We start from the raw sequence: 15691 nt of genomic DNA, 5'->3' as shown, positions 1-15691 counted from the left end.
ACAACTATACGGTCAAATCCAGCTTGAGTGATGGTACCGAGCAAATTCAGGAACCAATCAGGTTTCTGGAAACTCATCTCTTATAAACCTACCTGTAAATCAACCTACAGGGAAGTTCCGTGTAGTTCCATGTCTGAGAGGTGATTTGGTCACATAGTCTAATAAGCTAATGGGGTAAATAACTCACTAACTTGTAAATCTTTGCCATCTTGTTTTGCTTTTATTCTCTTAACCTGACATTAAGCTGACTGACCTCTAACTATCACTGAGCAGCGACCTCCCAGCAGATGACACAGTGACACTAAATGCGATTACTGTTTGTCTCTTCTACAGTTCTCCATAAAAAGGGACCTTACTAATACTTTTTCCAAAAAATATTTTTATTTCTAACCTTTGATAATAAGATACAATCACACAAATGTACAGCTTAAAGAAATAAGGCAACGTCCTTCTAACTACTGCCCAAGTCAAGAACTAGAACTGTCAGCCACCCCAGAGACACCCCTCCAAGTACCACTTCACAGTGACAACCTCTGTCCCCCCTCCAGCCACTGTCCCTTGACCGTAGTGACTTGTTTCTCTCAGATTTACTCTCAAAGTGTGCGCCTCTAGTCACTACAGTTTATTCTGCCATTTAAAAAAGTTCATGTCTCTTAAATCTGTCAAAAATCTCTAATGACGCTAGTGATGGGACTCACCACCGCTACTCCTTGAAAGCATCTGGCATTCTTTCAGTCAGAGTCTGCGCTTCTTTCTCCCTGGACACTTTTACTTGATTCCCAGAGTTCTTTCAGTCGTTTCTTTTTTTCTAGGGTTTCCTTTGCTCTTTTCTTCCTTTCTTGCTTTTTCTTCTCTGCCTCTCGCTTGTCTTTGTAAACAAGACTGTTTTCACCGTTGTAGAAAACGTCCACTTTCTCTTGTAGGATTTTCCGAGCTAGCTTTCTGTTTTGATCCACGGATCTTGTCTGATGGCACTGTAAGAGATTTTATAATGTGAAAACCACAAAATGTTCTGGACAGGACCTCAGGAGTCATTCAACTCAACCTAGTCACTTTCCAGATGCGATGGGCCCGAGAGGCTAAGCCACTTGTCAAGAATCCCAGCGAGTCAGTGACAGAAGCAAGGCCGTAACCGTTCCTGCCTCTGCTCGGCCTCCGTCCTGCCCTACGCCCCAGCTGTATTATGTGGCTTTCATATGTGATTATTTATAATTAGGAGTGTTGTTTTGTTTAGGAGCAACGGTAGCCTCCTACCGTTGGAAAACACCCTAACTTGGAAAACATCAGCCGGTAGGTATGTCAAAATCATGGCCAGGGAACAAGCACTCTGCACATAAACTTGTCTGTAGGAGGAAAACAGCCTCTATTACTCGTCAACCACAGTGTAATACCTTAGTATTGTGGCGAGTGCCTTGCAAAGCACGTTGATAAAAGAGAAATTCTGTGAAGTCAGGGTGAAAGAACAGTACTACGATGTGTGATCAAAACATGGTGAATGTTTCAATAAACAAAAAATGGATCACAGTGAAAGATGCACTGCCATTAATCCCCCTCAAAATGCTCTCCCTCGCTTTGAACACTTATCCCATGGTTCTTGCTACTTTCTGAAGCAGTTCTGGAAGTCCTCTTTTGTGAGTGTCTTTGTGTCATCCTGCAGCATGACAATGCTGTGTCACACATCACTTCTGGTACATCAATTTCTGTCAAATAAAAACATTACAAGGTGTGTCCTCATCCACCTTATTCACTGCATCTGGCACCGTGAAACTTCTGACTCTCCCCCAAAGTCAAAATGATTCAGGACATGGAGGCAGCCATGACAGCGCAACTAAAGACACTCACGTAAGAGGACTTTCAGAGCTGCTTCAGAAAGTGGCAAGAACGATGGGATACGTGTGTTCGAAGCGAGGGGGAACATTTTGAGGGGGATCAATGGCAATGTGTCTTATTGTAAATTTTTAAAAATTTACACATTCACTGTGGTTTTTGATCACACCTTGTAAAAGCAAATTTGGAATAAGTTATGTAAAACAGGCTAAACAAAAATTAGGTCAGGTTTCAGGATTTATCTGTTGCTCACGAGTGACACTTTTTACCAAGGAGGAAAAGGAGAGATTGAGGCTTGAAGCGATATGCTCTTGGCTCAGAAAGCTGGCGGTGGAAAACGGGGAACACAGGCTTTGGGTTTGGTCTAGGTTGGCTCCACTGCCATCGGGCCTCAGGCAAGTTTCAGCCTCTGCCTCACATTCCTTCCCTGTGTCGTGGTGACGAGAACAAGTATGGGCTTGTGGGGACTGAGGTAGCGCGTGCGAAGCTGCTCGGGTCAGTGCTGGCCACACGTAGACGTGACACAATTATCGCTGGTGCGACAAACCTGCCTTTGCTCTCTGTTCTCTACTGTCCTGCAAGGCTTGGGCCGCCTTTCGGGCCCTCCGGCGACACAGAATGGACCGACAGCCCCACTGCAGAGGCAGGGCCCACTACCACCAGCCCAGGAAACAGGAGAGAGCACTTAGCCCTTTGCTAGAGGTTCAGGATGTGCAGAAAGCTGGTGTCCTCCCATCAGATTGGTTTTGATACAAAGAAGGAAGACTCCTCCAGGCGTCGGTGCACTTTCTTCTAGGGTGGAAATGGTTTGCCTCCATTCTCACGCTCAGAAGGGTAGGTGGCCCTGACATTTACCCAAGAGGGTATGGGGGGACACACATGCTGTGACCGTCCTGGTCCGTCAGCCGGGTCATGACGGGCTGAGGATGCTGGCAGACACTGCAGGCCTGTTCGCTGCTCGTGGCCTGGGCGCCCACGGCAGTGCCACAGCCATCCTGCCCACCACACTCAAGAGGGGCAGCAAGCCTGGCTCAGAGGATCCTGGCAGGAGGAATGTCTCAGGGCAGGGGACGAAATATGCAGTGCCCTCCAGAGAAACCTCCCGTGGCCATACAAGCCACTTCAAACTGGCAATCCAGGGTGCCCCTCCCCCCCGCCCCCCCACAGGCTTCGTCCTCTACCTTGACCACGAGGCCTGACGGGATGTGCTTCAGCACCACGCAGTTGCTGGTTTTGTTGGTGGCCTGGCCCCCTGGACCATGTCCTTTCACAAACTGCTCTTCAAGTTCACTCTCATCCAGGGAAAGCAGAGCAGGGCGGTCCTTCCTGCCTGCCATCTGGGCCGGGGTGACTGCTGTTCCTGGAGATAACAAGGCTGGCATCTCCCTGAGCCGGAGGCCCCATGGCACCATGCACCTCCTGGTCAGTGGTGCAGGAAAACGGAGGAATCCCGAGGCACTCATGGAGGACCCGCGTGTTCAGGACCTGGGTGAGACACAGACAGCCTGTCAGGGGCACGCACTTGCTCTGTTAACTTCAGTTCTAAGATGGCCTTCAGAAACCATGCCAGCCGATGAGCACTCGTATGAGGCAGGCGGGCATTGAGGAAGTTAGTGAAGACATTATTGGGCCTCTCCAGCCTGGCATCAGCTGTGTTCTTAGCAGCACGTGTCCTGCCAGCTGATAAATATTTTCTTATAACAGACCAAAAATATCTTCAAAGCACCCAGAGGTGCTGTTTTCTCAGGAAGGAGAGGTTTTGAGTGTGAAATGCAAAAGAACAGGGCTGCAATCTGATAAAGGAATATTAAATAGTACAGCCCGCAGGAATTAGGATCTGAGTCCAGGGACACCACTTAAACGTTTGCGAATCTTTGAAATCAAAATGCAAAGACCACAGTACACAATCGTCTATTTCATAGCTGAGCTTAAACGGTCTGACACAGTAAATATCACTATCAATCAATGTCATAATTGTTGTTTTTTAGTGTTTCCAGTTTCATGGGTTTGAATAGGAACATCTGTTCCCTCAGACACGCTGCCAGTATCGTGATCCAACTGGAACGCGTCGTCAGAACCACCAAACCAACAGATTCTTATTAAGGTGCCCGTTAGGTTTAAAAAAGCATGCGAGGTATAGTGAGTGATACGAGGTGAAGAAGAGCGAGACTCTGTCTTCGAGCTCACACTCTACTCCAAGAGACCGTCACAAAGAAAGCGGTATTTAACAGTAAGATTTACATAACTACTCGAGACGTCTTAGTTGACAAATGAACAGTATGGAGAGTAACAGCTGTGAGGACATGGCGAACCCCACAGGCCTTTGCTTCCTTTAAGGGGAGGAAGGCAGAAGGACCTGACAGGTGCTACCTGCTTTCAAAGGTCTCCCTGCTCCCCATGCAAACAGAGGCGACTCAACATGGGCCGGTTTTCTCATCTGCAAAATGGGTGAATAAGCCCTTCTCCACCCATCCCGCACAGGCTTAAAGATCTGAGTTAAAAGCATTCCGGAAAGGGCTTTGTTGGTACCTTGGAAGGCACGAGACTGGTTTTTAACAAAATCCCATCACCCAGTGGGTTATGGGAACTACGAATGTGCCCCTTATTTTTTTTCGTATTTTTATAAAAATTTGAGTCAAACAGGATACGCCAGGAAGCAAGATCTCAACAGACTGGGATCTTTTTTATGCTTCTTGATCTAGGGTAAAACAGATGCTGCTCTTTTTAACGTGCTTCCGACGGCAGCTCTAAGTAGCTTTAACCATTGGAAACACTAAATTCTAGTTCCTAGGCAGCTGGTCTCTAACATAGGGCTGGAGTCTAAATAAGCCAACTTCCTAAGCCAAAAGTAAGTGAATACCCACCATATTATTTCCCCAGGCGTTGTCTCAGCTCATGTACCTTTTGCCCACAGTCCATTTTGACTGCTACACCTGCTGAGCCCACAGCGCTCTCTAGAGAAGCATGGAGGAAGCTTGATGCAAATGCGTGTCATCAGGCCTTGCTGTTTGTCAATATGTGCATTCTCTGCTATTTTAAATCTACGTCTACCTTAGTAATCATAATCAGTACAGCTGGCACTGAGTTGATACTGGTCATTTTTAGAATGACAATAGTCTTCATTTCTATGGAAAACAAATATACTTTTCAGGCCTCACACCCATGCTAGTTTTCTGCTAGCTTTCGAGTCTGTGACTGACAATATGGTCTAAACTCACTTCTTTATGAAGAGTCTGATGGTCAGTATGCTCTGTCGGTCTCAGTGGGTGACAATGAAGGGGTGTAAAGTGCTCCCTGGCTGTGACTGGATCTATTTTGAAGCAGCGTGTCCATGAAAATTGTACTTTAAAAATTAGTTTTGTTGATTGTGTGTGAAATATTTCAGAAGCATCAGGAAAAAAAAGATAAATGATAAACCCAAGCACTTGCCCTGAAATCGCTACAACAGAGCCCACTCCCCTATGAATGGCTCCAAAGGAGACCAAGTCCAGGTCTCATTCAGATGTCCAGGATGTCCCTTCCCTTATTTCTGCTTTCGATCCACAGAACAAAATTCCTTTGTGTATAAGACAGTGTCTAGTCCCTGAATTCAATTCATTATGGAGCCCAGGGCCTCTCTTGGGGTTTCTCTTCCGCTGGGTAGTAAATCGACCAGGCAGGACAGCCCTGGGATATAGCACAGTGACAAAGAGAGGAAGCAAGTCTGAGATGAGGCGAAACCCCCAGACAAAGGGCGGAGGAGGGTGCTTTTATCAGCTGCTTTGTCATCGGCCCACTGTTTCCAATCTCTACCTTTCTGTCCTAGTTCAGAACTGACACACACACTGGAAGGTCTCCCACCCAGCTGGAGTTCAAGAAGGTCCCCAGTGTTCGGTTACTGACTGGCTGCTTTGTGTAACAGCTAATTCCAACAGCCAATTGGACGATTCTAAATACTTTTAGTATCTCCTGGAGCTTTGGCTCTACTCCAATGACAGTTAAAAATGACAAACACACCCATGGTTCCACTTCCCCAAAGCCCAGAGAAGAATACGGATTGGATTTCGGTTTTTGTGCTACCCACAGAGCCACCCAAAGTCTTCGGGGAACAATAAAAGCAGCTCAAATTAGGGCTCATCATGACATTAAAAAAGAAGGAAAAAATGGTAACAAGGAGTGTGAGTAAGGGGAAACCAGCAGCCATGACAAGCTTTGCTCTAATTCCTTTCTGGGAGCATGAGCTTCAATTCAGGGCTGGCTCTCTACCCTGACTTCCCGTCAGCTCTGCTTTTCCTTTCATGATGATGCTTCTGCACTGAAGCTGACTGCAGTTTGCGTTAAAACCTCTCATTGTCCGAAGCCCTTCCCACTTGGTCAAGTTAGAGATGACAGGTGTCAGGCCTTTACAAAAGGCAACGTTCCACCTGCTCAATGATATTTTCAGCATCTACTACAGCCAGGCCAAGCATGGGCCTCGGGGAGCCCCGGGAGTCTGCAGCATAAAAGAAATTAAGGCGTCCATGAGTGTGATACCGGCCAGAGCCGGAAATGGGTAACCGGCCTCAGAGCAGTGGTTCTCAAACTTTCCTATGTCCCCAAGTCACCTGGAGTGCCTATTGTGGGGACCTGGATCCAGTGGGCACACATTGCCCCCTGGCTTTCAAAATCAGCTCAAATGAAGATGGACGTCTAGCTGCACAGATGGCACGTTGGGCTCTGGAACATAACTTTGACTGGAGCCGACAGTCACCGGTTTAAACCAGATACGGTGAGGTCAGGCTTGTGCCACCGACAGTTCTAATGCTCTGGAGTGGGAAGGGTGGTAATGCCTTTCCTTTCGTGTCCCTGAGAGAGAGAAAGGATATCTGAATCTTTTCAGGAAAGCATAAGATTGCAATTCCTGGACTCACCTTCTGGATGGCATTGGCCTAAAATTCACTGTTTAGCTCTTTTAGGGCGAGTACTAGTTTCTCTTAGCCACAACTTTCAATGGTATATCAACCTTGTGGAAACATCATCAGAAATAACCAAAGGAACGGATGTGGAGATGAATGGAAATGGGGAGCTTTGGGAAAGATGACCGTTCCAAGTTCTCACTGCTTAAACTTTCCTGGGGATCTTGTTGGGTAGCTACTGGTGCATTATGTCTGGGGTAGGGCCTGAGACTGCATTTCTAACAGCCCCCAGGTGAAGGTGCTGCTGCTGGTCTAGGAACCACACTTTGAGGGTCACAGCTAAGGGCCCTGAGCCAGGGTGCTGCCTGAATCCTGGCTCTTAGCAATCCGACGGCTGGATGACAGCCCAGGGGTCATGATGTCAAAGATGGAGACTGAGAGTAATGGATGGGGAAGGGGAATATTTAGAAAAAAGAATTAAATGAATATTGATCTGAGTTAACAGAGGTGAAATGGTAATCAAGGGGCTTGAGAAAGGGGGGGGGGGGACCTGAAAAAAGAATACCAAAAATGTTGGCTTCTATTCCAAATATAACGTGAGCCACATGTGAAATCCTAGATTTTCTAGTAGTCACATGAACTAATATCTAAAATATTGTTTCAACACGTAATCAATATAAAAATTATTGATATTCTCATTATTTTTAAAATATGAAGTCTTCAAAGTATGGGGTGTATTCACGCTCACAGTGGATGTTGGTCTGGACCAGCCTCGCGTGCTAGGTAGTGGCCACCACATTGGAGGACGTAACTCTAGAATCTTGCTACTCAGAGTGTGGGCCACAGAGCAGCACCCACTTGGGAGCTTGTTAGGAATAATGAGGTAAAACGACAGGCCACAAAACAATGACCTAATCAATGGTGAAGAATCAAACACAGTGAGCTTGAACGCTGCAGCTTTAAAAAGACAAAATGGCCAGCTGATGGCACCAGAAGCTAAGTGAGAGTGATTTTCTGAGACATGCTTAATAATAACTTGCTTCCAAAGGGTGTTTTGGTGCTCCCTGCAAAATGGGAGTTAAAATGAAGCAGCCTTTCTCTACCTTTCACATCTAGCTCATTCCCATTCTAGTTGCCTGAAGTCCTCAGGAGGCCTGGAACACCCCCAAAATGGACCCACTGGCACTGCGGCTCAGGATTGAAACACTGTGTCCTCTCTAGGCTTGGGGCTTATGCTGAAGATAAAGCACCTTTCTCCCTTAACAGTAAGTGTTTACAGAGAAGTATTTCTCAAATAAGATAAGCATAATAGATTGAGCAGGAAACGCAGAGCTGTTATCTTTGCTTTTGGGGAACAAGAAGATGAGGAGAGTACTCTGGGTCAGGTCTAAATTGAATAGGCTCACGGCTCCCCAGTTCAGGAGACAACTAATGAAGCCGATAAAGACAACAGCTTTCAATTCATACGATACCAACATCCCATTCAGATTTTTAAAACAGAAAACTTGAATCCACAGAGAAGGTCCTATTTGTCTGCGTCACCGGGATTGTCTTCTATTTATGGCGCCTAACAGGAACTTTATTATAATTTATCACCTACACTATTAAAATAAGACAGAAACACATAAAAAAGCAGCAATAATAACACTCTACATCTTCTAAAAGTCTCAAAGCCTCTATAATCATAATGATGATGCCTTGTATTTGTTTAGGGCTTAAATGTTTTCAGAGCACTTACAATGACATTATCGTGTTTGATACAAGAAGCAATGTATACCATGGGGATTATTTCGGGAGGACTTATCTTGGGAGAACATTAGGCAGTCCATTTTTTAAACTAAATTTATCCTTTCTACAGCTTGTTTCTTTACCTTTCATAGTATCTCCAGGCCTGTTCTTTCCTCAGCTCTTTAAAATGTCAACTCATTTTCCTCAACTTTCTCTTCTTGACTCTTCCTCTCATTTTTTTGTCCTTGAAAGGCCACATTGCTTTGAGGTCAGGGTGAGCTGCGTCAATGTCTCAACTCCATGATTTACTTTCTGTGCAACTCTGGCCACTTTTCCTCATCTATAAAATGGAGATAATACCACCTAGGGTGAGAAAAAAATTGTCCATGTTGCCACAAATGCAATTAGCACTTTGGATCCCTAAACTGAAGTTCAAAAACTCTGACCTGGGGGATCGACAGGGGTGGTAGATTAGGGTAAAGCGGGTCCAATATATGGTGATGGAAAGAGAACTGACTGGGTGGTGAGCACACAATGTGATATATAGATGATGTAATACAGAATTGTACACCTGAAATCTTTGTAACTTTACTAACAATTGTCACCCCAACAAACTTTAATTAAAAAATTTAAAAAAAAAAGAACTCTGATGCACCACGTAAAGTGTGGTCTGACCCCACAAACCCAGTCTGCAAGCTGATTGTTTCATGGATTTTGGTTTTGGAGCGCATAGTGAAAAGGCTTCTAGAACAGTGCCCTGCTAATTGTTTTCCTTAGTGTGGTCCCATTTAAGAAGTACTTGGAAACCATGAAATTACCAAAGACATGTTGTTTGGTGAGGTCATAATTGTGGTCTAGGGAAGCAGGTGCCAAGGAGAAAATTATGATGCCAAGATTACAGCTTGAGGGGTGGCAGTTGGCTCAGTGGGTTAGAGCATAGCGCTCATAACACCAAGGTCGCCGGTTCGATCCCGACATGGGCCAGTGAGCTGTGCCCTCCACAACTAGATTGAAAACGCCTTGACTTCGAGTTGATGGGTCCTGGAAAAACACACAGTTCCCCAATGTTTTCCCCCCCTCAAAAAAAGAATACAGCTTGACTTCCCAGCAGGTTCAATGGAAAGAGAAAACCACCTTCATCGAAGCAAGTCCTGGTTTAAACAGAGATCTCTAGGAGTTTTCTAATATAGTAAAACAATTCATGAAGGGCAGAAAAGATGAAAAAAAATTCACATTTAAATGTATACCTGATCATTTCCTTCCACGTTTAATGGAAGAGATTTAAAATAGCGTTCCTTATCTTTTGCTGTGGAGAAGTGCCCCCTCCAATGACAAACTATTTGTATATAAAAATCAGTGACACAAAGTAACACCCCGGTGAACAGGCACTAAATTTCTCAAGCCATTAGCATCTGGCCAGGATTACAGAATAGCCTCATTTTATACCAATCAGTGTGGAAGATCTTTGCTATAAAGCTGTCAATTTGAAGGCTTCAAGACAAAAGAGATACTGGAGCAATTTGATGTTATAATAAACTTATGTGATAATCATATCCTCATAACGCCATAAAATAGTGGTGTAAGCTTGCATAGAAGTACTGCAAAATCTCCAGTATGGAGGGTTAGAATGGATGAACAATTATTATACGTAATACATTTACTGGAATTTCTGAAGCTTTCTACATCTGTTTTCTATATTCATAAATAATTTCCATGGACTTTAAAAACTACCTTTTTAGCTGTTTATAAAGCTTTGAAAAAGGCATTTCTTTTCTAGCCCAATTAGTCAAAGGCAATTTCCACTCTGAATTTTTTAAATTAAGACACCACCGAAGAGCTTAACCTAATACATATGGCATGAGCAACCTTACCAAAACATTTCACTTCATCAGTTGGTTAACAAAATAACTGGGTTACTCACAATATAGCTCCTGAGCATGGTGGCTTATTAAGACATTAATAGATTTTAAAAAAGCTACCTAAAATCACATTGTTAACAACAAAAACAAAACAAAACATACACTCTCAAACTGAACAGAGTTCATCTGATTTTGTAGCCAAAGCAATCATTTGTTGTCTCTTGCATGGTTAGGAACTAATCACTAGTATTAATAGCTTTTGGGGTTAATATTTTTCTTGTAAGAAAACACATCTCTTTTCCTGGAGCTGTCTCAGCAATTCACACTTCTCAAGCTTCTGTGAGTGCAAGATTCTGCATTGTCTCAAATAACAGATTTTGTGATCAACTGAAACTAGTAATAAAACTGCTGGGGTTTTTTTTGGGTAGGTTTGAAATATGTTCACTGAAAACGGCTATGTATTTAAAAAATTTGATTTCACTTAGGTATTACATGAGCATAATATCCACTGGTGGTCCACTGGTGGATTAACATAATTTGGGGTGGGTGGGTTCAATTTATTTAAGCTTGACATCTTCCCATACACTGATAGATTTTGGATAGAGATGGGATTTTTTTACTGTTGAAACATAATTGTTAGGTATTCTTAGGAGGCTTAGATGCAATGGGATGCCTCCTGGCATATTTATCATTCCAAGGGCAAATACATCTCTTGCGTCCTAGCTTCTCAGGCCCATCTAAGTGATAGGCCAAGTCCCTTGATTGTGGGGCTCAGGACACTTGCAGGGAAATGTAAGCGCTGGAGAAGGTTAACTAGTCCGAAGAATGGGAGCGGAACAGTGCGAAGGAGATGGGCTGGGGGCTCACAGGAAGGACGCGGTATCTTTGTGGTCCTTCGAAAGATGTGGAAAGAGCAATGCTGACACCTACTATGTGCCAGCCCTAAAACAGCCCTGCTGCGCGCTAAGGGCGCCAGAAGGCTCTGCTGAACAAGTAAATGAAGATCGTTCTATTTGTTCTCGGGGCCTCGGTGGAATTGTTTTTCCAGGGCGGTGGGCTTTCCTCCCCTCCCCCCAGTCCTTGAAGAGACCCAGGACCGAACCCCAGCAGCCTAGGGTAAACCATATCCAGGGAAAACAGCTCAGGTATTCGGACCGGCTTCACAGTCAGCAGAGCAGGGCGTCGGGTCAACTGGTTGAGCGACTCACGGTCGTAAACCGGGAAACTCAAGGCTTCCGGGCTCCCAATCCTCTCTCCAGAGCCCAGACAATCGTGGGCAAGAGTGTGGGTGCCTGGCTTCTCCGCGGACACTTACCTGGCCCCAGGTTTACTCTCCACCCCCAAAGTTCTGGGGGAACCAGAACCACCGCAGAAGAGGGATCGCAATCGCAATCCCGACTCTGCGCACGCGCCGTACTCCAGTCGTGGTTTCCCTGTCACGCCGGAGGCTCATTCTTACCAACTGCGCATGCGAGAAGCTGAGGCCTCTTTCCCGCGTAACAGCTGATAGATTCCCAGAAAGCCAATCAGACGAGAGGGTTTGACAGCAGTCCCGCCCCCTCCCAGTTCCCAAGCGTCGGACCTCCCTCTTCCGCTCTCGCTGAGGGAAGGGAAGGGGAAGATTGACGCGCGCGCCGCGGCTCTGCCGTCTCCGCCCTCTTCCGAACAGCCAATCGCAGACAAGACGCCGGGCGCGCGCACGCTCCCTCGAGTTTAACGGTCGCGAGAGGTCGCTCGCTCGACCCTGAATTGAATCGGCAGTGGGAGCGGCGGCCAGGTAAGCGGCTGCCCCTCTGCGGGGAGCTGCCGGTCGCGGGGCACAGGGGACAAGACTGAGGAGACACTGTCTTAGCGGAGCCATGAATGTGCTGATGGGCGAGGGCGGGGACAGATGACAGCCACACAGCGCAGCCCTACCACAGCCTTCTGGCGTGTGGGGGCTTTGCCTGCGGCCGTGCGCCTTTTCTAGATTCAGTGCCCTGAGTGACACCCGCGTGGCCCAATCTCAGAGCGCCTCTCCCCGAGGGGCGGGGGCGTTGTGGGATTTTCGACGGGCTTCCTCGGCTTACTTTAGGAGCCACGATTGTAATTGTTGGAGCGGTGTCTGGTCCTCCAGCCTCCCTGCTGTCTACAGTTTCGGCGACTGCAGGGGTTCTCCCTCGCCTTCCCACTTTGCCCCGAGAGCCCGCATCAGCAATTGAGGTCTAGCTGTGAACGCGAGAATGTCAGGATCTGACCTCAAAACCTCAGAGAGCATCCCTTCCTTCCCCGTCAGGCTCCCAGCGGAGCAAAACTGCACGTTAACTTTTGTGTTACCAGCAGACCACCATCAGTCGTTGGCTTTTCTCCAGCTCCCTTTTTTGCTAGGGGTTAGGGGCACGCAAAGCGTCATATTTGGTTGCAGTGAAATAGAAAAATGTCTGTTCTATCCATGCTCCATGATTTTTTTTTTTTTGAATGAGCATTGTATATAGGCTTTTCCCCCTTTCATCCGCACGCCACCCCCATGGAGAAGCATCATTGTGTTTCTAGTGGTTTTCATCTGGATCTACTGCATCCGGATTACCTCAACGGGGAAATAGTAGAAGGATTGCAGATCCAAGTCCCTGGAGAGCGTGTGTTTTTCTGGTAGAAGAGCAAGGTGATTTGAATCCAGGTATTTTCGTTTCCAGTTGGAAGGTGCACCCCCTGACTTTTTAAATACCACATTTGTCGTTGGTGATGGGCAGAAGCCACTGGGGAGAAATCCATTGAGTTCGGTCCAGTTACCCTTGGCTTTCACACCTGTCCCTGAAGGACATGGTTCCGTTATGAGACGATGCATTTCAGATTGTGCTTTGTAAAACCAGGCCCTAGAAAGTGGGAACCTAGAGGAACCCGAATACTAATTTTCCTCTATTGCACTCCCTAAACTTTCCCTTTTCTAAGCAGCACAGGTGTTTGTTGTTTTTTCCTTTTTCCCTTCCTCCCTTGTTTTTTAAAAAATACATGAATTCCCTAAGAAGGAGGCGTATTGTTTGACCTGTTATATAGCCAGTTTGTCTGTATACCTAGTGTCAAATTGTAGTTGATGTGGCAAGTAGTTTATTTTTTAAGTAAGACATTCATTGAGTACAAAATGCTGTGTAGAGCAAAATGCATTCCTTCCACCCCCACCTTGTTAACACTTTAATTGGCTGTTTTCAATACTAGATTAAATACTAAGGAGTTCCCATTCATGTATTCACTGTATAAATCAACAAGCATGGATACTTGGTACAATTTATTAAACAAATGAACAAAGAATTTAAGTATTCTAATTATTACGTAGTAGCATTGTGCCTAGAACCTTGATTGTTAAATATATACAGTTCTGAAATATTACCTGGAAAAGATTGATGCTATTTAGCAAATCACCCTTATTGTAGATTTTTTTATTGAGATACAATTCACATACCATAAAATTTATCCTTTAAAAATGTACAATCCATTGGCTTTTAGTATAGTCAGAGTTGTACAACCATCACCACTATCTAATTGCAGAACTTTTCATCACCCCAAAAAGACACCCCATACCCATTTTGGTCACTCCCATTCTCTCCTTCCTCCAGCTCCTGGCAACCATTAATGTACTTTCTGTCTCTAGATTTGACTATTTTAGAAATTTTGTGTAAATGGAATCAGACAATATGTGGTCTTTTACTGAGCTTCTTTTCTTAGCGTAATGTTTTCAGTGACACATTGTAGCATGTATCACTACTTCATTCCTTTTTTATGGCTGAAAAACAGTCCATTATGTGGACACACCACATTTGTTTGTCCATTCATCAGTTGATGTACATTTGGATGGTTTCTGTATTTTGGCCGTTGTGAGTAATGTCGCTCTCTTTAATGTAGGTTTGTATAAAAGGATCAAGGTTTCCAAAATCATGAAAAGATAGTTGGCTGGGTTTAGTGGCTTTTTATAGTAGTATTTTTTTTCCATTCATTTTCAGACTCTTGGGCGCTAAGGATATTTCACAGTTCTGAATGTTAGCAACTGAAAATGCCTGTAGACGATGAAGCATCTGAAGATGACTCGGATTCAATCTCTTCAAATAGTGAAAAAACCTACATTTTCAAATAAGAGAGCATAACAATTTCTGTACAATATGGAAGATTTTGACTTGGTGAAACCCTTACAAAAAACTTCTGTAGAGTCTGATGTCAAAAATTCTCATTCTCTTGGACTGAGCTTAAATACTAACAGGTAAGAATTGGGATAGATAGATTTTTAAAAATGTAATGACAAAGTAAATTTGTTTGCATAAATTACCAAGTTTATCCAAACAGTGTTATAGTTACTAAATTGCATTTAAAACACAAACAGACTATGATCAGGAGCTGTTCAGGGACAGTTAAGAATGGTTTTAGCCTTTCCATGGTTTTCATTTCTCCCAGAGATGTGTAGTTTTGCATGGGGGACATTCTGAAAAAGAACTGGTTATGCTAGTTATAGTTTTAGTTATACTTTTTTTTGTTTTTGGTAAATTACAAGCCTATCGTTAAAATTTAGTTGCCTGAATGTTGTTTCTACATTTTTAAGTTAACAGGACAAATAATGTTTCATATTGCAGAATTACCTCGCCACTCAGGAAAGTTACAATTAAAGTTGAATACTAGGAAGTAAGCAAAATACATAAATAAGTAAATAAATAAATACCAGACTCTTAGTCGATAAAATACCAGGGGTGCTAAAAAAATGTATACACATGTCTTGTATTCATCTTTTGTTATCGGTAAATATTGAGTATTATAATTTTAATAGTTTTTTTTCCTTTCTGAAAATGTATATACATTTTTTTGGCACCCTCTGTAGATGCCGTCAAACAACACATTTTCTTTTTAAACTTTCCCTTGTTTGGTTTGTTTTTAATCAGAGCCTGTTTACTCTCATTTTGTACATAGTCTGACAAGCTTGATTATTTGTTTTCTACATTTATAATAGCTTAAAACCAGCAAGGAGGCAGGGACCATTAGAAGAGATCAACTACCATAAAGCGAAAACAGCAGTCCGAGGCCTGGTAAAGGGGCAAATACCTTTACACACAATAGGTCTTGAAGAAATTGTGTATTATAGACAAACAAATAAATCAATTCCTTAAAAAAATTTGTTCATTCTTTGCCCTCCTCAGGAGGAATTTAAGGCAGCTTACAAGAATATATAAAAGGAGGAAGCATAAATTAAAGTTGGGTGAAAATGGGGAAGAAAAGGATGGGAAATGGTCCAGAAGAAATGTCTGCCATGGTAATCTATACCCACTTGCTGAAAGCTGGCCATGCATTTTGTTTCCTGTATCACCTGGTGGCCCCTTTGAAGCCCGTTTCAAGAACAAATCCCTTTTAGTGTTTGATTTGTTGGGAGGAACCTAAATGTGCCTTTCT

General features: G+C 44.2%; 2 protein-coding genes across 13 annotated transcripts in view; one reads left to right on the top strand and one right to left on the bottom strand.

Annotated features, from left to right (window-relative positions):
• Positions 1-359: 359 nt before the first annotated feature.
• MTRFR (mitochondrial translation release factor in rescue) lies at positions 360-11758 on the bottom strand. The gene is made up of 3 exons (XM_019734009.3): positions 11604-11758; positions 3009-3312; positions 360-974 (listed from the first exon to the last, which is right to left on the bottom strand). The coding sequence occupies exons 2-3, from the start codon at positions 3288-3290 to the stop codon at positions 732-734; spliced, it is 525 nt and encodes a 174-aa protein (XP_019589568.2). The 5' UTR covers positions 3291-3312; positions 11604-11758; the 3' UTR covers positions 360-731.
• Positions 11759-11932: 174 nt separating this feature from the next.
• The window catches only part of MPHOSPH9 (M-phase phosphoprotein 9), a 49548-nt gene continuing 45789 nt past the window's right edge, over positions 11933-15691 (top strand). For 11 of the 12 annotated variants that reach the window (XM_019734003.3, XM_019734005.3, XM_019734002.3 and 8 more), the window contains exons 1-2: positions 11933-12065; positions 14263-14516. In XM_019734003.3, coding sequence (XP_019589562.3) covers positions 14419-14516 — 98 coding nt within the window. In that variant the 5' untranslated portion in view covers positions 11933-12065; positions 14263-14418. Of the gene's footprint in view, positions 12066-12777; positions 12945-14262; positions 14517-15691 lie in introns of those variants that run through there. The other variant, XM_088801048.1, reaches the window with a different exon arrangement.

Source organism: Rhinolophus sinicus, chromosome 9 (genome assembly GCF_057876585.1).
Source record: "Rhinolophus sinicus isolate RSI-liver-muscle chromosome 9, RSI-T2T, whole genome shotgun sequence".
In the NCBI taxonomy this organism is placed as follows: Eukaryota; Metazoa; Chordata; class Mammalia; order Chiroptera; family Rhinolophidae; genus Rhinolophus; species Rhinolophus sinicus.
This window is presented reverse-complemented; position numbering and strand designations above follow the sequence as displayed.